Below are 25,000 nucleotides of genomic sequence, written 5' to 3'. Positions count from 1 at the left end.
TATATATATATATATATATATATATATATATATATATATATATATATATATACATATACAGCCCGGCCCCCGGTCAAATAGTTTTAACCCAATGCGGCCCCCCGAGTCCAAAAGTTTGGGGACCCCTGCTTTAAAAATTGTACATATTACATATTGTCATGAACATGTCGGTTACTACATTTTATATAGACTTGCAGTGTGTATATAAAAGGTTGAGAGTGGGCTTCGAAGGCTACAACAATGACTACTTTTTGCAAGCGTTGTTTTTTTAATCATCTTTAGAGTCCGAAGAAAAACATAAATGTGTGTTCTTGTCTCTCATAATGATTAAGAATGACAAGCAAAATTTGGAAAAAAACTGCAGTTCCCCTTTAATGTTGTTGTGTTGTGGACTTTGCAATCGTTGGGTTTTTCCAGTACACGCACTCTTACTGGCTTGAGAAAATATGCATACCCTTTGACCTTTTCCTCATTTGGTGACGTTCCAACCACAAACATTATTATGTTTGTGGAGTGTTTGTGATGGATGTTGTGATTCTGATCGGCTTACACAACGTGTTCCCCTTTATTTTTCCTGCTGACACACTTTCCTCCTTTACCTCTCCCACACACACGTTTGTTGGTTGTAGCAGGAGAAGTGGTGCTCCTCGTTAGCTCCAATTTGTGGACAAAGCAACGTTCACACTTGCACACAACACACGACGCTACCGCGGGCGACAGCGGGCGCCTGGCAGCCAGGCAGCAGAACAGCGTTGCACTTAATTAAAACCACCTCCTCCTCCGTCCCAGCCAGAAACCCCTCAGAAGTGGAGCGTTCCTCTGGGCTCCCACAAGAGCAGCTGGTGGAAATAAAAAATCTACTTTTCATTTAAAAAGCCGCCCAAAAGACCAATAGCACACTTCCCGCCTTCACAATAAAAGTGCTGTCTGGAATGCGCTCACAAAATAAGAGTGTTCCAAAAAATTGCGTTTTACACATTTTGTGTTCAAACCATCAATCAAAGTTTATTTATATAGCCCTTAGACACAAGTGTCTCAAAGGGCTGCACAAGCCACAACGACATCCTCGGCTCAGCTCCTATATCAGGGCAAGAACAAACTCAACCCAATGGGATACAATGAGAAACCTTGGAGTGGACCGCAGATGTGGGGACCCCCACCCAACTCATGCACAGACGAGTGGTCCACACCGGGTCCCGACTTTGAACAGCTAGCGCGTCATCTGTGGTCACCTGCTCACTGGCCTAGTTCAAACCCCGGCCGAGTCATACCAAAGACTATGAAAATGGGACCCATTACCTCCCTGCTTGGCACTCAGCTTCAACGGTTGGAATTGGGGGTTAAATCACCAAAAAATTATTCCCGGGCTCACTGCTCTCTTCACCTCCCAGGCGGTGATCAAGGGTGATGGGTCAAATGTAGAGGATTATCCCACCACACCTAGTGTGTGTGACAATCATGGGTATTTTAACTTTTTAACTTTAATAACCACGCAGGAGAGGGGGGCAGAGCAGAAAAGAGACGGCAGATCAACTGTGTTCTGCTGCAACAATTTGTTGTGGATTTTTTTCCCCCGCCCGTGAATTTATTATTTAATTCTATTTAAATTACTATTCCACTCACAAAATCCTGTAAAAGTAAAACCGTAAGCAAAATGTATTTGTTTTCTATGTAAGCACCAGAACCGTTTTTTCTCAATGTTTCACATCACTATCGGTTAAAATGTAAACGATACCAATAGCTCTCTGAGACGGGCGCTAATAAACAAGAGGAGGGTGAGAAAAATGAGTAAAGTAGCGTTTCTAATGCCTTTTTTTTTTTTTTTTGCACCATGACTAGGGAAGGTTGTTTGGATTGTGTCATATAAGTAAATGATGTGCTAGTTTTTAAAAGTACCTCCAAGGGTCATTGATCTGATTTATTAACATTGTCCACAAAATGGCAGCAAATATGTAGCATTGAGATCCCGTCCGGTCTTTAAGATTAATTCAAAAGCCCTCTTTGTTGAACTCATGACGACTTGCGAAGCTGGTGTGTCGCACTTAGCCCACGGGCTACAGTTTGGACACCCCTGGTATAAATAGAATAAATATCAAACTATAACACATGTGCTACTTTGAAGTTATGGTCATTTGGCCAAAAAATATTTAGATTAATAATTATTTTACATACTTAATAAGAATATCAGACTGAATTAAATGTTACACAGTCATAACCGAAAATAATTTTAGCGGCTCAGTCGAAATGAAGGTCTGGAACTGATGGTCAAATGGTCCTTTATTTTACTTCCTTCACCGAGTGCCCAATGACCAACGTAAGAGCTAATGAGCAAGCATACAAGATAAACGGCACATTAGAATACTTAAACATTGAACATGTATACAATACAAACAAATTAGTAATCCTTTTAACTGTTAGTTTTCTATTTCACCTTCACATATATGTCGTCCTAAACGTGACATTGAAAAGCAACAACTTCCTTTTCCGTTTTCCTTCGGGAGTTCCTTAACACAATAAAAGCATATCCGCTTGCACAACCTTCAAAATAAGAGTCATATATTACATAACAATATAGAAATACATTTAACAGTTGTCCCTTACAATAATTATTCTCAGGTATTTACATTTTCACACTTTGCACTATTTTGTTACACTTCGTTAAGCATTGTTTACATATTCCTTATTTTGCACCTTCATTTTAAGAGCTTATTGGTAAATGTTCAACGCAATTTTTTATTTGAGGGTTTTCCCTGCTAGTGTTGACATTTCCTTTCCTTCTGCTTTGATACCTGAGACTTTTATAATCAGAGGAAGGTTACATTTTAAATAATGTTTGCATTTATTATGTTTTTTTTCTTGGTCTTTATTTTTGATAGGTCATAGAAATATCAATATTTATCGATATCAACTGATATAAAGCCTTTATAATGTGTCATAGTTTTAAGCCGTATCGCTCACCCCTAAAAAAGCCCATAAAACTACGCACTTTAAACACCTGAAGCTGCCGGACTTCCACATCTCCAAAGTTTATTCCTCAATCGAGACTCACGCGCTACGAGACAAGTCCATTGCGCGGGTCAGACCAAAGCAATCGGCCTCTCTTCGCTCGACGGCGCCACCTTAAACTCACAGGCCCCCGGGAGGTGGCGTGAAGGTGATTTTTGCAACAACAAGAGCGAGGCCCTCTTGATAAGCAATCACGCTGCTTGACTCGGGAGACGGTCGCCATGGAGACGACGCATCCAACACACACATTGCCTTCGGGCAATCTTCTCAGGGATCAGTGACAGTTTGCCCGAATGGAAAATGGCCTCTTGATTGGTAAATGCAATCCCATCTCCACACACACACTAAATGAAGAGTGAATAGAGTCAATTGTGTTATTTTTAGAGGTAATAGGACCTTGTTGCATCGTGTTTGTCACAACAGAGCTATTACTTGTGGGAACACTATCTCATATCCAAACATTTAATACTCAAAAAAATACAGACTTCTCATCTGTCAGCATCTTCTAAATTGCCTATAAACCTTTTTTGGTAACACTTTAGTATGGGGAACATAGTCACCATTAATTAGTTGCTTATTAACATGCAAATTACTAACATATTGGCTTTTAATTAGTCATTATTAAGTACTTATTAATGCCTTATTCTGCATGGCCTTATTATACAACCAGTAAGCCGGTAACACTTCAATATGGGGAACATATTCACCATTACTAACCCTAACCAAATAATTCTAAATTAAGTCTTTGTTACTTAGAATATGTTCCCCTAGTGTCCAAATAACCCTAAATGAAGTGTTTGTTACTTAAAATATGTTCCCTATACTAAAGTGTTACCCCCCTTTTTTTTTTGGTAACACTTCAGTATGGGGAACATATTCACCATTACTAACCCTAACCCTAACCCTGACCAAATAACTCTAAATTAAGTCTTTGTTACTTAGAATATGTTCCCCCAGTGTCCAAATAACCCTAAATGAAGTGTTTGTTACTTACAATATGTTCCCCATACTAAAGTGTTACCCCCCTTTTTTTTTGGTAACTCTTTAGTATGGGGAACATATTCACCATTACTAACCCTAACCAAATAACACTAAATTAAGTCTTTGTTACTTAGAATATGTTCCCCTAGTGTCCAAATAACCCTAAATGAAGTGTTTGTTACTTACAATATGTTCCCCATACTAAAGTGTTACCCCCCTTTTTTTTTGGTAACACTTTAGTATGGGGAACATATTCACCATTACTAACCCTAACCAAATAACACTAAATTAAGTCTTTGTTACTTAGAATATGTTCCCCTAGTGTCCAAATAACCCTAAATGAAGTGTTTGTTACTTACAATATGTTCCCCATACTAAAGTGTTACCCCCCTTTTTTTTTTGGTAACACTTTAGTATAGGGAACATATTCACCATTACTAACCCTAACCCTGACCAAATAACTCTAAATTAAGTCTTTGTTACTTAGAATATGTTCCCCTAGTGTCCAAATAACCCTAAATGAAGTGTTTATTACTTACAATATGTTCCCTATACTAAAGTGTTACCCCTTTTTTTTTTTTTTGGTAACACTTTAGTATAGGGAACATATTCACCATTACTAACCCTAACCAAATAACTCTAAACTAAATCTTTGTTACTTAGAATATGTTCCCCTAGTGTCCAAATAACCCTAAATGAAGTGTTTGTTACTTACAATATGTTCCCCATACTAAAGTGTTACCCCCCTTTTTTTTTTGGGTAGCACTTTAGTATGGGGAACATATTCACCATTACTAACCCTAACCCTAACCCTGACCAAATAACTCTAAATTAAGTTTTTGTCACTTAGAATATGTTCCCCTAGTGTCCAAATAACCCTAAATGAAGTGTTTGTTATTTACAATATGTTCCCCATACTAAAGTGTTACCCCCTTTTTTTTTGGTAACACTTTAGTATGGGGAGCATATTCACCATTACTAACCCTAACCAAATAACTCTAAATTAAGCCTTTGTTACTTAGAATATGTTCCCCTATTGTCCAAATAACCCTAAATGAAGTGTTTGTTACTTACAATATGTTCCCCATACTATAGTGTTACCCCTTTTTTTTTTGGTAACACTTTAGTATTGGGAACATATTCACCATTACCAATCCTAACCCTAAACCTACCCCTAACCAAATAACTCTACATTAAGTATTTGTTACTTACTAAAGTGTTACCCCTTTTTTGGTAACACTTTAGTATGGGGAACATAGGGTTAGGGTTAAGGTTGGGGTTAGGGTTGGGGTTGCGTTTAGGGTTAGGGAAGACTCTTAGTTAATGGCTTACTGGTTGTATAATAAGGCCATGCAGAATAAGGCATTAATAAGTACTTAATAATGACTAATTAAGAGCCAATATGTTACTAATTTGCATGTTAATAAGCAACTAATTAATGGTGGATATGTTCCCCATACTAAAGTGTTACCTTTTTTTTAATTCATTGCACATATGCAAACAATCTGTCGTCATGTGACCAATCCCTGATTTTATACATGTCTAAGGGACCGTTAACTTTAATGACAAAAATGTGTTGCATTGTAGCAACACAACCTTTGTTTGCTTTTCCTCTCATTAAAAAAAAAAAAAAAAATGTTTTTGAGAGAAAGGCCGTGTTGGTAACCATGGATGCCTGTGCCTGTGCCAAAGACCAGCCCTTATAAAGCATCGTCAGTCACGTAATTGCTTAACGACCAGAGCAAACACGGCCTCGGATTCCGTGAAAAAATTCAGTTCAGTTTCAGTTTATTTGGAACATGCATACGATACAATGTCATGCATCACACAATTCCAGTTGTTTCATTACAGCACGTCCGAAAAGGAGTAGGAAGAAGCAGAGCTTATTTAATCCCACCCCTTTTCATACCATAGCAATTTTATCCAATTTCCTTGTTCTCTGTAACATAACAGTGAACAAATAAATAATAGACCATACAAATATTAAATACATAAATAATCTTTGTCTCAATAAAAAAAAGGGTTCAAGATGTTCATCACAATTATTTTTCTGTGTACTTTGTGAACACTTGTAGTTTGAACAGTCTCTTAAACTGAATCATATTGCTGCTTTGTTTTATTTCTTTGCTTAATCCGTTCCATCATTTAATTCATTCATTTCTTTTTATTCCTTTCATGAAAATGCATATATACAAGCCACGTACAGTCGACACTTTAATTGTTTTTTGTTTCTTATACATTTCCAGGATCAGAAAGGAGCAAATGGAAGAATAATATTCTTATATTTACCTGCCCCCTTTTTAACACTAATTATTTAAGATGACTTTATCACTGTTCCCTCCACCAACACCCCAACTCCAACATACTTTTTCATTTTCGTTTCAGCATTTTCCCAATGACAAGTCCAATCAAAATCAAAAATCAGTTTGATATAATGCCAGTTGTCTCTTTTTGTAACTCTTTTTAAATTCAAAAATATTCTTGTGTCATGTCTGTGATCATGTTTGGTTTAGTTATGTTTTGCTTGGGTTTTGGACACTTTTTAGTTCTGGTCTTCACTCCCTTGCTTTGTCACCATAGTAACCATTAGTTTCACCTGGTTCACATCCTCATGTCACGCACCTGTCTCACGTTTTCTCATTTTGAGTCACGCACCTGTTTTCACTAATCATGTCACCGGTATTTAAGCTTGTTGTTGCCAGGCAGTCGGCCTGGTGACATTATCTATCTATCCATCCATGATATTTATGTCCACCCTTGTTATTCATGCTTCATGCCATGCCACAGTAAGTGTTTTTCTTTCGTGTTCTTAGTTAATTGCCTTTGTGCTAGTCTTTTGTTTTCATAGCCAAGTTTTTTTGTACTTCCGCCCATGTGCACACTTTTCGTTTGTTCTTTTTGCTAGTGTTAAAGGGGAACATTATCACAATTTCAGAAGGGTTAAAACCATTAAAAATCAGTTCCCAGTGGCTTATTTTATTTTTCGAAGTTTTTTTCAAAATTTTACCCATCACGCAATATCCCTAAAAAAAGCTTCAAAGTGCCTGATTTTAACCATCGTTATATACACCCGTCCATTTTCCTGTGACGTCACATAGTGATGCCAACACAAACAAACATGGCGCATAGAACAGCAACCTATAGCGACATTAGCTCGGATTCAGACTCGGATTTCAGCGGCTTAAGCGATTCAACAAATTACCCATGTATTGAAACGGATGGTTGTAGTGTGGAGGCAGGTAGCGAAAACGAAATTGAAGAAGAAACTGAAGCTATTGAGCTATATCGGTTTGAACCGTATACAAGCGAAACCGACGAAAACGACACGACAGCCAGCGACACGGGAGAAAGCGAGGACGAATTCGGCGATCGCCTTTTAACCAACGATTGGTATGTGTTTGTTTGGCATTAAAGGAAACTAACAACTATGAACTAGGTTTACAGCATATGAAATACATTTGGCAACAACATGCACTTTGAGAGTGCAGACAGCCCAATTTTCATCAATTAATATATTCTGTAGACATACCCTCATCCGCTCTCTTTTCCTGAAAGCTGATCTGTCCAGTTTTGGAGTTGATGTCAGCAGGCCAGGGAAGCTAGGGTCGATATTCTTCTCTTGATCATCTTCGGTGGCATAAGGGACGGTGTGAGCCAAGACATCCAGGGGGTTTAGCTCGCTCGTCTGCGGGAACAAACTGCCGCCATTGCTTGCCGTGCTACCGAGGTCCTTTGTCCCTGAATTGCTCACACACTCCGGCAGATTCAATGGGGGTCTGGCGGCAGATTTCTTTGACTTTATCGTTGGAAATGCATCTGCTTTGAGTGTCGCAGGATATCCACACATTCTTGCCATCTCTGTCGTAGCATAGCTTTCGTCGGTAAAGTGTGCGGAACAAACGTCCAATTTCTTGCCACTTTCGCATCTTTGGGCCACTGGTGCAACATGAATCCGTCCCTGTTTGTGTTGTTACACCCTCCGACAACACACTGACGAGGCATGATGTCTCCAAGGTACGGAAAACAGTCGAAAAAACGGAAAATAACAGAGCTGATTTGACTCGGTGTTTGAGAAAATGGCGGATTGCTTCCCGATGTGACGTCACGTTTAGAGTTCGGAAATCGGTTAAAAAAATATATGGTCTTTTTTCTGCAACATCAAGGTATATATTGACGCTTACATAGGTCTGGTGATAATGTTCCCCTTTAAAATAAAAAATGTACTCACATTCACGCCTTGCCCGCGCCAACTTTCCTTTGCATTCCGGGAAAACACAACCCAAGGACCACGTATTGACATCTTGCAACTTTTGAAGTCTTTCTTTAGAGAATTCCATGCTTTCACACAAGCACATTTGTTTCAAATTCGTTCGCACTCTTGGATGTTTAAAATCATACGGCCTTCTGTGGTTCTCATCTTCAGACGTGAACACCAATAACTTTGGTAAGTCCTTCGAACTTTATTTCTAGCTTTGAACATCACTAATAGAGTATGCATTCCACATACTGATATACTAAAGGTTTTAAGTGTTGTACAAGCATACAAATGTTTTAAATTAGATTTTCCTCTAAGATTATATTTCTCCTCTTTTGTTGAGAAGAATTGTTGTATATTCTTGGGTAGCAGGTTATAGTTTGCTTTATGCATAATTTTAGCTGTTTTCAAATGCACCAAATCATTGAATTTCAATAATTGTGATTTAATAAATAAAGGGTGTGTATTTTCTCTATATCCAACATTTTGTATTATTCTAATTTATCTTTTTTGCAACACAGTTAGTGAATGAAGCGTACTTTTGTAGTTGTTCCCCATATTTCTACACAATAACTCAGATATGTAACACTAGCGAGCAGTGATTTTTGATCTAGAACATGTTTTGCTTTATTCATTATTGATGTGTTTCTTGCTACTTTATGTTGTATGTTTTTTTTACATGAGATTTCCAATTCATTTTTTCATCTATTATTACACCCAAAAATGTGTTTTCATTTACCCTTTTAATGTTTACTCCCGTCTATTCGTATTTGTGTTTGACTTCCTCCTCTACTGTTACCAAATAGCATTATTTTAGTCTTACTGAGATTCAAAGATAGTCTGTTGCTATCAAACCATCTTTTTAATTTGTTAATTTATTCTGTTATTATTTGTATTAGCTTCTGTGTGTTCTTTCCTGAACAAAACGCCGTTGTATCATCTGCAAATAATACTAACTTTAAGTCCTTTGTAACTTTACAAATGTCATTTATATAGAGATTGAACAATTTTGGTCGGAGTATTGATCCCTGAGGTACGCCACAAGATATTTTTAGCTCTGTAGAAGTGTGTTTGCCTATCTTCACGTATTGCTTCCTGTTGGTTAAGTAGCTTCTTATCCAGTTCAAGACCAACCCTCTGCTAAGTGATGTTATGATTAATAGTGTCAAATGCTTTTGTTAAATCCATAAACACTGCAGCAGCACATTTTGTACTATCTATTGCATTTGTGATCTCTTCCGATATTTCGATTAATGCCACTGATGTTGAGAAAAGCGACATCCGAGAAGTCTCCCTGCACTTGTTCTCATTAGGTGCTGCGAAAAACTGTTCCTGACAAATATTTGCATGTCAACAGGGGACGCCAAGTCAGAAGACACGCCCAATAAGGAAGCGGGAGAGGAGAAACCAGAGGAGGACAACGACTATCACCGTAGCGACGAGCAGGTACGCCTTTTTAAGCTTCTTGAGACCCAGCGTCCTCTGCGTTGTTGAAACAAATGTCCACTGTAAAGGACGCCGGTTCTCAGAAACATACTTAAAAGTCCCGTATTAGACTTAAGAAATTTTTTTATAAAGGTCCTATAATAGTTTATTAGAAGTGTCGTCACATACGGAAGTGTAATAGTAGTTAAAACGGGACTTGAACACTACCTGAACTAGAAAAAGCAATTGGACGAAAAGCCAAATGTAACACGCTAGCCAGATAGCGTCGGGTAAAGAAAACTACGACTCTTAGGTGTATACCTGCAAAATGAGCTGCAAAGGCGAGCATGAAACCTTAGCATTATGGTTGGGTGTAGAATCCGGTTCTTTTTTGGCACAGACCAAATCCCTCCGGTACGACCGGGCACCATACTTGCCAACCTTGAGACCTCCGATTTCGGGAGGTGGGGGGCGGGGGCGGGGGGCGTGGTTAAGAGGGGAGGAATATATTTACAGCTAGAATTCTAGCTCTCTCTCTATATATATATATATATACATAAATAAAAAGAAATACTTGAATTTCAGTGTTCATTTATTTACACATATACACACACATAGCACTCATCTACTCATTGTTGAGTTAAGGGTTGAATTGTCCATCCTTGTTCTATTCTCTGTAACTATTTTTCTAACCATGCTGAACACCCTCTCTGATGATACATTGCTGTGTGGCACGCACAAAAGTGCTTTCATCAAATGCACTAGAGTCGGGAATCTTCCATCTCTCCCTAGCACGGCCCAAAACCGGTCAATCTTTGCTTCCTGAGGAAGATCTTCACTGCCAAGCACTTGGTAGTCCACTACTTCTTCCCGGAGGCTATCCAGGTCCAATCGCAGCTGCGGCTTGGAACTTACAAGCGTATTTCTTCATCTTACTCGTCGTCGGCGTCGCCATGGCTGTATCTTCCTCGTTCTTCTGATTCGTCTCCTTGTTGTGTGCGCAGTTGTGCACTGCACTCTCTAAAAGCCGTAGATGTTATTGTCACATATGCATGTACAGTAGATGGCAGTATTGTCCTGTTTAAGAGTGTCACAACATTGCTGTTTACGGCAGACGAACTGCTTTACGGTAGACGAAAACGTGACTGCTGTTGTTGTGTGTTGTTACCGCGCTGGGAGGACGTTAATGAAACTGCCTAACAATAAACCCACATAAGAAACCAAGAGCGCGCCCTCGATCATTCTACAGTTATAACGTGATTGAGCAGGCACGCTGTTTATATCGTGGGAAAGCGGACGTTAAAAAAGGCTGTCCTCACTCAGGTCCGCATAGAGCTGGAGGGGGCGTAGCCTCCAGCTCCGCCTGAATTTCGGGAGATTTTCGGGAGAAAATTTGTCCCGGGAGGTTTTCGGGAGAGGCGCTGAATTTCGGAAGTCTCCCGGAAAATCCGGGAGGGTTGGCAAGTATGCTGGGCACCGATTCACGTAAAATCCAACGGTGCCATGTGTCGGTGGTACCTGGGTTGCGTGTGACGTCGCGCTCTTCTCGGTCATTCCAGCAGCACTGAGAGTAGTCTGAGCCTACTGTTGTCCCGATACATTTAAATGTTTCCAAAACGGTGTCTTTAACACGGCAGTAAAATCCCATATTTTTAACAATTTTCCAGGAGCTTTTTATTATCATTTGAAATGCAAGTGTTGATGCTTGGCGCACATTTTTTTGGCCTACAAATAGTAAGTGTGAGCATATTTTCAACAAATTTGAATATGATAATGAAATCATATAAAAAATGACATGATAATATTGATATCAATATAATTACCGTATTTTCCGCACTATAAGGCGCACCGGATTATTAGCCGCACCTTCTATGAATTACATATTTCATAATTTTGTCCACCAATAAGCCGCCCCGGACTATAAGCCGCGCCTACGCTGCGCTAAAGGGAATGTCAAAAAAACAGTCAGATAGGTCAGTCAAACTTTAATAATATATTAAAAACCAGCGTTCTAACAACTCTGTTCACTCCCAAAATGTACGCAAATGTGCAATCACAAACATAGTAAAATTCAAAATAGTGCAGAGCAATAGCAACATAATGTTGCTCGAACGTTAATGTCACAACACACAAAATAAACATAGCGCTTACTTTCTGAAGTTATTCTTCATTCGTAAATCCTTCGTCTTCGGTGTCCGAAGTGAAAAGTTGGGCAAATTTACGATCCACTGGCAGATGTTGGCGTCGTCTGGCGCTGCCTCCTCGTCTTAGTGAAGGTGTGTTCGCCTTCTGTCTTCCATTGTTCCCACGCAGTTAGCAGTCTAGCTTCGAATGCCCTGTTGACACCAATATCTAGCGGCTGGAGGTCTTTTGTCAATCCACCCGGAATGACGGCGAGTATTGAATTAAGCGTGTCAGCGTGTCTCTCAATGTGCTGTTATGAGCTAGCAAATATAACAACTACACTACCCAGCATGCAACGATAGTTACGAGCATGCGCAGTAGCCCTGAGAAGCGATGTTGTATGCTGGGAGTTCGAATGTGGTTATGAGCACGCTGTGAGAAAACGTTGAGAACTCAGTTAACACGCCTCGTCTGCATTATTTATAATTAGACAGACAACACACTTAATAGGAGCCATTTGGGGTCTTTACATAAACACACAAATGGAAATGAAACGTCACATATCCCAGCATGCACCGCGCGCTTCTTCTACGGGGAAAAAAGATGGCGGCTGTTTACCGTAGTTGCGAGACCTAAACTTTATGAAAATGAATCGTAATAAAGCGCACCGGGTTATAAGGCGCACTGTTAGCTTTTGAGAAAATTTGTGGTTTTTAGGTGCGCCTTATAGTGCGGAAAATACGGTAATATGAATAGAGATTAATGTATGTCAAAATATTCAAAAAGTAAACTGCTATGAGTTGTAGTCACGTCATGACATTGCTTGTTTACGAGCATGTTCGGCAGCGCACAATCACGGAGTACTTACAAGCAGACACAGTGTGTAGACAGAAAAGGGCGAACGGACGCATTTTGGCTTGAAATCTAAAGATAAAGGTGAAGTTAAAACACTGAAACACCCTCAGGAAGAGGTGCTTTAAGACATGACTAGCTAGCTAGCGGCTAACGTCCATCCGCCGTCGGTAGTGTTATAACTACTTCTAAATCACTAATCCTCGCCTCCATGGTGACAAATAAAGTACGTTTCTTACAAGTATCATCCCTGCAGGACGAGGAATAGCCAAACATGCTTCACTACACACCGTAGCTCACCGGCATCAAAATGTTAACAAACACCATTGGTGGATCGACACCTAACATCCACTGTAATGATACCAAGTACAGGAGCGTGTCTAGTCGATACTACTATGGTTACATCCATATTTTTTAGCATCACAAAATCTTTTTGCGATTTTTTTAAATTTATATTGTGTTTATAAAGTCAGTAAATATGTCCCTGGACACATGAGGACTTTGAATATGACCAATGTATGATCCTGTAACTACTTGCTATCGGATTGATACCCAAATTTGTGGTATCAACCAAAACTAATGTAAAGTATCAAAACAACAGAAGAATAAGTGATTATTACATTTTAACAGAAGTGTTAAAAGAGAAAATAAGCAGATATTAACAGTAAATGAACAAGTAGATTAATAATTAATTTTCTACCACTTGTCCTGAATAATGTTGACAAAATAATAGGTAGATAAATGACACAATATGTTACTGCATATGTCAGCAGCTAAATTAGGAGCCTTTGTTTGTTTACTTACTACTAAAAGACAAGTTGTTGTCTTGTATGTTCACTATTTTATTTAAGGACCAAATTGCAATAAGAAACATATGTTAAATGTACCTTAAGATTTTTTGTTAAAATAAAGCCAATAATGCAATTTTTTTTGTGGTCCACGTTATTTAGAAAAGTATCGAAAAATACCAAAAGGTACCGAAATACATGTTGGTACCGGTACCAAAATATTGGTATCGGGACAACACTAATTTGTACTTGAATGTGGGGAAAAAGTGAGCTGCAGGCCGCACTTTGGACACAAAACTAAAAACTCTGTCTTATTTTGATTGGCACTCAGCATCAAGGGCTGGAATTGGGGGTTAAATCACCAAAAAGTATTCCCGGGCACGGCCACCGCTGCTGCTCACCTCCCAGGGGGTGATCAAGGGTGATGGGTCAAATGCAGAGGATAATTTCGCCACACCTAGTGTGTGTGACAATCATTGGTACTTTAACTTTAACTTAATATTAAGTCCCTGTATTTATTTGCTAAAATAATAAATACCTCACCCTGATGAGAGGCCGGGGCCTCTCTGCAGTTAGGTCAAGAAACACCCCATGGTCACTATATGCAGAAATATCTTAGTAAATGTGTGCATGGCCTCTGAGATTTTTAGCGGCCTGGGCTTTATTGTGACCGCTGACTACGTTTGTGTGCTCACAGGTCAGCATCTGCTTGGAGTGCAACAGCAGCAAACTACGAGGCCTAAAGCGAAAATGGATCCGCTGCTCAGCGCAAGCCACCGTCCTCCACCTCAAGAAGTTCATCGCCAAAAAGCTCAACCTGACGTCGTTTAACGAGGTAAAGTTGACCTCTGGACGACATTGCTTGTGACGCGGCGAAAGTCTGCAACTTGCGGACGGCGGGCAATAAGGAACGCTTTGGTCGTGTTTCTTTCTGTGATTATTATTATTACTTTTAGTTATTAATTCTAACAGTACAGTCATTTCACAACAAGCTCTTGAATATGTGCTTTTACCATCATCTAGTGTGTGTGTGTGTGTTTGTATTTCTACCCTTCTTGAGACATCAACCTTCCATATGAGGACCGGTGAACAAGTTAGGACCAAAATCATGGTCCCAATACGGAAAACCATTCCATCCAATAGAGAGCCAAATACTAGAGTCCGTGAACATTGCTCCAAAGTCAGGATTTTTTTTGTTGATTTAATGTTCATACAAAAGTAAACATTGACAGGTGCAAAGGCAGCAATATATGATAAAACAAGACGGCAGCTAAAGAAGGACTTCCCTATTCATCCCCCGAAAAAACCCGCCAGGTGAGCAGCTGATTTTACGACTTCCGGTGCTGACGTAAGACAACCCGCGTCCCATATGTGACCATAAGATGAACAAGTGTGTGTCGGTTTTAAAAGTGCTCCCCCTCTGGCCAACATATGAAATAACAAGTGTGTGTAAGAAATTGAAATGCGCCAAAATTAATTTAAAAAAAATCTAGTTTCCAAACTTTATACATTGACAACAAAAAAATAAAATAACAAATGAAAACATTCATGCTTTATATTTTCTACATTTCAAAAACCCCCACTTTCATACAGCGTTTTAGTTCTCAAGCATTCACACGCAGTTTATGTGAATAAAAGACGTACAACTTACATGGTTGTTGTCGGAGGCAGATATTTACATATATCCGAATTTAAGTGTTACTTCTTTTTCTTCATAATCATATTACAAAACAGCTAGTGTTTTTCTTCCAAATGTGGTCTTTTTGTTGTCTGCAAAACTGTGTGCTTAACCTTGAAGTGAGGAATGTTAGAGAGAGATAATAAGCATTTTGTTTTGGCTAGAGAGACATGACTGCCAGAGGGGGAGGAAGAGAGACTTAAGAGGAGAGGGGTTTTGGTCGGGGGGGACAGACCATCTTAGCGGGGCGATCCGAATGTTCTATGCTGTCTCTGTCAATGTATATATGCAAAGCTTTGCAAATATATTACAAAATACCTATTCTGTCTCTGGTGGTTTTTCAACTCAGCTTTAAGTGTCGTAAAGAGCTTGGGAGCCATTTATGACTTGAATTCCCTGGGAGGAACAACTGGTCCAAAACGCAACATTGTTCACAACATTTTAGTCCCTCCCCTTCGCACTGCACACTCGCCATTTTTTGGACCGTTTTCACTTTTCAGCGCCAATACACTAAAAAGTCCAAATGAGTTATATACTTTTTGTCCACATGTATTCATAATGGTGAAGATTCTGAGAAGTCTTCCACGGCTCTCAGAGGAGTAGAAAAGCTTCACTGAGACTTTGACGCCTGGCAGGCGATGGTACTTTTGGCAGAGATAACGAGCGTCGCCTTAAAAGCCGAGACATCAAGACCGCTTCTTTCATCCCACTTCGCCTTGGATGTTTTTTTTTTCCAACTCTTTCTTGACTGTTTTTGGGCTTCTTTTAACTCACGACAAACTGCCATGGTGTCACCTCGAGAGCCAGCAGGGGGCGCTGTGAAGACGCAGTTTGCATCATGTAGACTCCTGATGTAACTACTGCTGTGACAATGCCCGGTCCCTGCAATGTTGGAATGAACAGCTTGTCATTAGTTTTTATTATAAACACTTTTCATTTGTACTCCTCTTTTTTTAAACAACTATTGTTTTTTTTGTCTCTCGCAGTTGGACATTTTATGCAACGAGGAAATCCTGGGCAAGGACCACACTTTGAAATTTGTGGTAGTCACAAGATGGAGATTTAAGGTAAGGTGCGATGAATACTTACACTCCACCATTGTGGGGTAAAAGTACTGTCTTGTTTTCATGGTTTTTTTTTTTACATTTTTACTCTGTACACTGCAAAAACTGAAATCTAAGTAAGATGAAATATCTCAAATAAGGGTGATATTTGCTTATTTTCTGTCTGATAAGATAATTCTTCTCACTAAGCAGAGTGTTTTACTTGTTTTAAGGGTTTTGGTCCTAAATGATCTCAGTAAGATTATCTCAGTCAGCTTGTAGCTGAGATTGTATGACCTATATTGAGTAAAACATGCTTGAAACTAGAATATCAAGTGTTGCAAAGCTGTGTCATCAACACTCACAAGTATAAAACTACTTTTTTAAATTAATAATTTCTTACTTCAAGCATGAAAAAAAAAATCATGATGCCGAGCGCATATCATTATGTCAAGATAATGGCAAAAGCATTTACTTAATTTAATAATATTTTTCAACATATTGAGCAAAAAGGTCTCTTTTTTTTCCTACCAAGAAAAGTGCACTTGTTATTAGTGAGAATATACTTATTTTAAGGAATTTTTGGGTTCATTGAGGTTAGCTAATTTGACTTGTTTTGGAAAGTCTTGACAAGCCAAATTTTCTTGTTCTATTGGCAGATAATTTTGCTTAGTTCAAATAAAATACCCCTCATTTTTATTTAGTTTTTTCTTGTTTTTGAACACTGACTTTTTGAAGTGGAGCACTTTGAGATTTGTTGTTCAAATGTAAAGAGCAATACAAATCAAATCTATTATTTTGGTATTTTACAGTAAACCAAAACACTTGTAAACTGTTAGCATGCTAACATTAAAGTGCTAACTTTTTTTTTGCTCAATTTACTCTTTTTTTTCCCTCTAATTTCCCAGCCATGCACTGTCGAGTCATATAACTTGTTTGTGAAACAAGCTAACTATTATCATGCTCACGTTAGCTTGCTAGCATGCTAACATTAGCGTGCTAACTTTTTGAGCTAGTTTTGCAACCGTTTACCCCAGAGTCATATAACTTGGTATGTGACACTTGTTAACTCTTAGCATGCAAACGATAGCATGCTAGCAAGCTAAATAAAGCATGCTAACTTTTTCATCCAACTCTTTTTCACACCAAAAACTATAAAAATGGGAGCCATTACCTCCCTGCTTGGCACTCAGCATCAAGGGTTGGAATTGGGGGTTAAATCACCAAAACGGTTCCCGGGCGCGGCCACCGCTGCTGCTCACTGCTCCCCTCACCTCTCAGTGGGTGAACAAGGGTGATGGGTCAAATGCAGAGGACAAATTTCACCACACCTAGTGTGTGTGTGACAATCATTGGTACTTTAACTTTAACTTTTCTCTATTTCCGCAGCCTTTGAGTCGTACAACTTAGTACATGAAACATGCTGACTGTTATCATGCTATCGTTGGCACACATGCTAAGTGTTAGCATTTTTATGTAAACATGCTAGTGTTTTAGGCTATCTCTTTGGCTTATTTTGCACAGTTACACCTATAACTCACGGATTCAGACACTCGGCACCATCTAATAAGTACGGCGGCTTCCGGCGACCCCCCGGCCAGAGGTCCAGGGCACAGATAGCAGGGCCATCAAAATTTCCACAAATTTTCTAGTTATTATTACCATAGAACATGATCATGATATCTATCACCTTATATAACAGTACAGTATGGAGAGCATCACCATGATATAACAATTCACTTTTTTTAGGGGTGTCAAACTTTTTTTATCTAATTTTCGAATGAACCGCGATTCTTATTTGTAACGTTTCTTAATCAATTGAAAAAAAATCGATTTATATATACCGTATTTTTCGGACTATAAGTCGCAGTTTTTTTCATAGTTTGGCCGGGGGTGCGACTTATACTCAGGAGCGACTTATGTGTGAAATTATTAACACATTACCGTAAAATATCAAATACCGTATTTTTCGGACTATAAGTCGCAGTTTTTTTCATAGTTTGGCCGGGCTCCAGTGCGATTTATATATGTTTTCTTCCTTCTTTATCATGCATTTTCGGCAGGTGCGACTTATACTCCGGTGCGACTTATACTCCGAAAAATACGGGGTAATATTATTTAGCTCATTCACGTAAGAGACTAGACGTATAAGATTTCATGGGATTTAGCGATTAGGAGTGACAGATTGTTTGGTAAACGTATAGCATGTTCTATATGTTATAGTTATTTGAATGACTCTTACCATAATATGTTACGTTAACATACCAGTTGGTTATTTATGCCTCATATAACGTACACTTATTCAGCCTGTTGTTCACTATTCTTTATTTATTTTAAATTGCCTTTCAAATGTCTATTCTTGGTGTTGGCTTTTATCAAATACATTTCCCCAAAAAATGCGACTTATACTCCAGTGCGACTTTTTTTCCTTCTTTATTATGCATTTTCGGCCGGTGAGACTTATACTCCGGAGCGACTTATACTCCGAAAAATACGGTATATACTTTTTTTTGTACTGTCTAGCCACTCAAGCAAATCACATTGTTGATGTACAGTAGGTGATCATATCTGCTGTACAGATTTACTTTAGAAAAGAGAAGTGTTGGATACTTCTCGTGTTGCCTTATTTGTGTTTGACTTTATTAAATGTTTGGGAAGAATTTTATTCAACAAAACCAGTTTTATTTCAGGTAATGTAGAAATTCGTCACAGCTGTTTTTTCTTTTTTATGGAGGAATGTAGTTCATCATAGAACTGGCACCCAATGTTATTAAAAAGTATTGATTTTGAATCGAGAATCGATTATGAATCGAATCCTTACCCCCAAGAATCTAATCGAATCGTGTTATTTCAGGTAATGTAGAAATTCGTCACAGCTGTTTTTTCTTTTTTATGGAGGAATGTAGTTCATCATAGAACTGGCACCCAATGTTATTAAAAAGTATTGATTTTGAATTGAGAATCGATTATGAATCGAATCCCTATCCCCAAGAATCGAATCGAATCGTGTGGTGCCCTACTATTGATCTAAATTCATTATTATTAAACTATTCTTGTTGTAGACGATCCTATTTAATTGACTTTATTACTTGATAAACATGTGAAATTGCATGAATGACAACCAAATTGACACAATTATTGTTTACATTCTCAACACAAATTTAGAGTCCTCAGTAAGTTGAACACAAACACAAAAATGGAATTGTTACGCATATTTGGTTGTAAACATCTTTCTAAAACACATGTAAACCCTTTGATAGTCGAAGCAGACTTTGTATGCATGCGCCAATCTCGAAGGCGCCTTATTCTGCTATTTTTTTCAAATTACCAAACCGTAGCGGCCCAAGCGAGAATGTTTACAGCACAAAAGAATGGGAGTGTTATTTTGAGGTTTGCATTGATAGACTACATCTGAACTGCAGCCCAAATCTGATTTTTTTCCAGCTGACTGTTTACACTGCAAGTAAAATGTGATCTTTATCAGACTACATTGGGGCCACATTGGGGGCCTGTGCGCGTTTACACTGGAGTCTGATAAAGATCACATTTTACTTGCAGTAAACGCGCACAGACCCCCAATGTGGGCCCCAATTTTTGTTTCATCTGACATCACATGGACAAAGATGAGATCTTCTGGAAGAAGGTTCTGTGGTCAGATGAAACAAAAATTGAGCTGTTTGGCCACAATACCCAGCAATATGTTTGGAGGAGAAAAGGTGAGACCTTGGTGGTGGTAGTATTATGTTCTGGGCCTGTTTTGCTGCCAATGAAACTGGTGCTTTACAGAGAGTAAATGGGACAATGAAAAAGGAGGATTACCTCCAAATTCTTCAGGACAACCTAAAATCGTCAGCCCGGAGGTTGGGTCTTGGGCGCAGTTGGGTGTTCCAACAGGACAATGACCCCAAACACACGTCAAAAGTGGTAAAGGAATGGCTGAATCAGGCTAGAATTAAGGTTTTAGAATGGCCTTCCCAAAGTCCTGACGTAAACGTGTGGACAATGCTGAAGAAACAAGTCCATGTCAGAAAACCAACAAATTTAGCTGAACTGCACCAATTTTGTCAAGAGGAGTGGTCAAAAATGCAACCAGAAGCTTGTGGATGGCTACCAAAAGCGCCTTATTATATGCAGTGTTGGGTTAGTTACTGAATACCAGTAACTAGTTACAGTTACTAGTTACTTTATTTCAACAGTAACTCAGTTACTAACTCAGTTACTTACACCAAAAAGTAATGCGTTACTGTGAAAAGTAACTATTTAGTTACTTCTTCTACTTTTTGTTTTTAAAGCTCCCATTATCATTATCATTTCAGTACTGTTATTGCACTGGAGAATAATACAATCTGTTGATCAACTTGACATACATTTGCATCACTGAACTCTGCTAAGCAATGTGCTCTACATACAACACACAAAGACAAAGATATGTTTCAAAGGGCCAATTTATTTCAGGCCAGAACAAACTGACAAAACTATTTTAAATAGCTGCAACATAATATACATAAGTAACAAACAGCATAATAACACTAACACTAACCACGTTAAACCCAGATTCCAAACTAACAAAGGTCTTAACTCATTCTCTTTCTATGCCACTTCAATATGGAATCCACTCCCAACAGGTGTAAAATAAAGGGCATCTCTATCCTCCTTCAAAACTGCACTAAAAGAACACCTCCAGGCAACTACAACCCTAAACTAACACCCTCCTTTCCACATAATACCTCTTCGGATTGTAAATAATCAAATGTAGACATTTTTTCTTATACTTTCTGATCTCTCTCTCTCTGTGTCCACTACTTGCTGTACATATCCTACCAAGTCAGTCCTACACTGTTTCAATGTCCATTTCTCTGATGATGCAATTGTTGATGCTGATTGTTGATGACAGAAGTGTTGATACCAACCAAACCTAACCCCCCCACCATATCCCACATCCCGGATTGTAAATAATTCGATGTATATACTCTGATGATTATCTTGTGTGATGACTGTATTATGATGTTAGTATATATTTGATAGTATATATCTGTATCATCAATCAGTGGACGCCGACTTAAACAAGTGTAAAAACTTATTGGGGTGTTACCATTTAGTGGTCAATTGTACGGAATATGTACTGTACTGTGCAATCTACTAATAAAAGTCTCACTCAATCAATCAATCAACAACATAGCTGTAAAGCTGGCTTCACCTAAGGAAGGCACACAGAGCCTAACCAGGCAGATTTGAATTGTTGTTTTGGGCAGGAGACGGGATCTTTGATCCAAGACACAACTTACATTTAACTAAAATGTTCTTTTCTTTGTGCTCGACAAAAGAAAAGAAGTGAGAATATCTCATACTTGCCAACCCTCCCGAATTTCAGTGCCTCTCCCCGGGACAACCATTCTCCCGGATTTCTCCCGATTTCCAGCCGGACTTAAGGCACGCCCCCTCCAGGTCCGTGCGGACCTGAGTGAGGACAGCCTGTCGTCACGTCCGCTTGGCCAACCAAAAAGTAACCACAGAACACTATACCGTATAGTCGTATAGTGTTCTGTGGTTACTTTTTTGTTGGCCAACGGTTTACGTTGTATTGCGCACCCCCCTCCCCTCCTCTCCCCTCCCTCCCCACACACCCACACACACACACACAGAGAGCGCAGAGGAAGAATCAGAAGAAGCATGTCATTGCTTCGCTGCCATAAAACACACTCAGATCCTCAGTTTCTAGCCGATACTGCGTTAGTAACGCATCATGTAGTAACGGTAACTGAGTTACTGAATATAAAAAATAACGCGTTAGATTACTAGTTACCGCCGAAACTAACGGCGTTACAGTAACAGTTAGTCCCAACACTGATTATATGTATATGTATATATATATATATATATATATATATATATATATATGGATCGGTTCGCAGCTGAGTGTGAAGCGACTGGGATGAGAATCAGCACCTCCAAGTCCGAGTCCATGGTTCTCGCCCGGAAAAGGGTGGAGTGCCATCTCCGGGTTGGGGAGGAGATCTTGCCCCAAGTGGAGGAGTTCCAGTACCTCGGAGTCTTGTTCACGAGTGAGGGAAGAGTGGATCGTGAGATCGACAGGCGGATCGGTGCGGCGTCTTCAGTAATGCGGACGCTGTATCGATCCGTTGTGGTGAAGAAGGAGCTGAGCCGGAAGGCAAAGCTCTCAATTTACCGGTCGATCTACGTTCCCATCCTCACCTATGGTCATGAGCTTTGGGTTATGACCGAAAGGACAAGATCACGGGTACAAGCGGCCGAAATGAGTTTCCTCCGCCGGGTGGCGGGGCTCTCCCTTAGAGATAGGGTGAGAAGCTCTGCCATCCGGGAGGAGCTCAAAGTAAAGCCGCTGCTCCTCCACATCGAGAGGAGCCAGATGAGGTGGTTCGGGCATCTGGTCAGGATGCCACCCGAACGCCTCCCTAGGGAGGTGTTTAGGGCACGTCCGACCTGTAGGAGGCCGCGGAAGGCAAAGCTCTCAAAGGACACGTTGGGAAGACTATGTCTCCCGGCTGGCCTGGGAACGCCTCGGGGTCCCACAGGAAGAGCTGGACGAAGTGGCTGGGGAGAGGGAAGTCTGGGCTTCCCTGCTTAGGCTGCTGCCCCCGCGACCCGACCTCGGATAAGCGGAAGAAGATGGATGGATGGATGGATATATATATATATATACACACATACAGTATATGATTAAGATGAAGAGTAAGATAACTAATTCTATTTTAATATTTCAGTAGGCCTCGGGCCCCTCTGTAGTGGAAATGTTGGGCCCCGAGGTCCAAAAGGTAAAGAACCCCTTGTATAGAGGTATCTGAAAAGTTGAATGATTTAGAGTCGGGGCCCTTTGAACAAAATGGAATGAAAATGAACATTCACAGTGCATGCCAGAGCTCCAGGTGGCGCTATAAGCCTTCACTGTAAGGCCCCCGAAGCCCCCAAAGAAGTAATTTCCTGAAAAAGAACAATAGTGAGCAGGTTACTCGACAACTGACCACTTTTTTTTTTTCTTTTTCTTCCCAGAAATCCCCCCTCCTGCTCCATTACAGACCCAAGATGGATCTGCTGTAGCGAAAATGGACTCTTTAGTTTTTTTTGAATTATTATTATTTTATAAATGACCTGGCGTCCGCAGACTGTGCTGAAACATCTTTTTAACCAACGTATGCAAAGACGATCAACCAACAGCGAGCAAACGCCACAACAAAACGACACTCACACAAGCCAGCAGCTCGGGATGGTCCAAAAGAGGGCGGGGCTTACTCCTCCCGCGCAGGTACCGCAACACTGGCGTTTTTTTTTTTCGTTTTTTTTTTTTTTTGTAGGATCAAAAGCGACCTTTTTCTCGTTGGTTTTGTGCGCTACATCCGAGATATGTGAAGAGAAAAAGGAGATAAAGCATATATTTATACTTTTGTACAGTTTAAGAGACTAAAAAGACACTACTGGTGCTCTGTTTACATGCAAATGAGATGTCGGGAGTCACATGACCTTCTTTTGGCCATTGGAAGCAAAGGATGGTTTTATAAGAATTTTTTTTTTTTTTTTTTTTTTTCCCCCCCATCTTTCTTTCTCCATCTCGGGAGCACGGAGAGTTTTATGGAAGATATTTTATAAAGTGTCCATCTTAATCCGCTTATCGAGTAAAATATCTCTGAATGTGTCTTCCCCCGCCCCTCCCAAGCCCCTCCCCTTTTTTGTTGTCTCATTTGCTATTGATGATTGTCAATTGTGAGCAGGCTGATTTGTGTAGTAATTTATGTTCCATGTTGTACATAGCGTAGGGAAGGGCAGACGTTAGACTGTTAGCGCATCCAGAAGTGCTATCTATAAGGAATTGTTTTAACACAGACCTGCTAGCAGTATCAAAATATATACTTTTTCTTTGTTGTTCCACCTTTTTAAGTTTTGGACGTCCACACCTTCCGGCAGGTTCCGACAAACGCTTCCAAACACCGTAAACGTTCGCAACTTTCTATCAATATAAGTTAGCCGCCGTTAGCGGCGAGCTAAGGTGGCGACGGCGTCGTCGAATTTGCATAAATGACCATGATGTATTTGGGTGTCATTTTTGTGGGGAAAGTAAGGAAAAAAAACATGAAAAGTGTTGAGAAATTCTAATTAACTCTTTTTGGGTGTTGTTGGTTTTTTTTATGTCACAAGAGGTGGGGGCACAGGAGCACTGGTGAGTAATGGAGAGTGTTGAAAAAGACCAAAAGAAGTTGCTAGTTGTTTTTTTTTGGGGTCTGAATGCACTTGCTAAAATTGGCAGCGCTTATCCCTCCTGCTGTGTCTTCTTATTCTCTGGCAGACCGTTTAAAAAGTTTAAAAAAAGACCCAAGAAGAGTTGCTAGTCGTGTTTTTTGGGGGTCTGGATTTACTCGCTAAATTGGCAACGCTGATCCCTCCTGCTGAGTCTTCTTATTCTCTGGCAGACCGTTTAAAAAGTTTAAAAAAAGACCCAAGAAGAGTTGCTAGTCGGGTTTTTTTGGGGTCTGGATTTACTCGCTAAATTGGCAAAGCTGATCCCTCCTGCTGAGTCTTCTTATTCTCTGGCAGACCGTTTAAAAAGACCAAGAAGAGTTGCTAGTCGTGTCCTCTTATCCTCTAGGCACGTATAAAGCACGACAAGAAGCAGCGTTACGATACCATCTACTGTATCGCGCCGAATGCCAACGCCAAACTTTAGTCGCCACGGCGACTGCCTACAAGAAGGCACCAGACTCACATTTCACGTAAATGTATTTTCCCCTTGACTCACATATGAACTTGAAGTGCCATACCATTCCTAACCCATATGGTTCAATATGATGTGGGTCCACCTTTTGCAGCTGTTACAGCT

At 39.8% G+C, this 25,000-nt stretch overlaps 1 protein-coding gene across 2 annotated transcripts in view; it reads left to right on the top strand.

Annotated features, from left to right (window-relative positions):
• The window catches only part of LOC133617004 (polycomb group RING finger protein 3), a 122,191-nt gene that overhangs the window by 88,372 nt on the left and 8,819 nt on the right, over positions 1-25,000 (top strand). Inside the window, exons 7-10 of one of the 2 annotated variants that reach the window (XR_012050887.1) lie at positions 9,600-9,688; positions 14,129-14,266; positions 16,096-16,176; positions 23,182-23,434. Coding sequence is in view for 1 of the 2 variants with exons in the window: in XM_061976645.1 (XP_061832629.1) it covers positions 9,600-9,688; positions 14,129-14,266; positions 16,096-16,176; positions 23,182-23,229 (356 nt within the window). In the remaining variant the exon portion in view is untranslated. Of the gene's footprint in view, positions 1-9,599; positions 9,689-14,128; positions 14,267-16,095; positions 16,177-23,181; positions 24,943-25,000 lie in introns of those variants that run through there. The other variant, XM_061976645.1, reaches the window with a different exon arrangement.

Source organism: Nerophis lumbriciformis, linkage group LG16 (assembly GCF_033978685.3).
Source record: "Nerophis lumbriciformis linkage group LG16, RoL_Nlum_v2.1, whole genome shotgun sequence".
Lineage (NCBI taxonomy): Eukaryota > Metazoa > Chordata > Actinopteri > Syngnathiformes > Syngnathidae > Nerophis > Nerophis lumbriciformis.
Note: the sequence above shows the minus strand (reverse complement) of the source record. Positions and strands in the feature narration are given on the sequence as shown.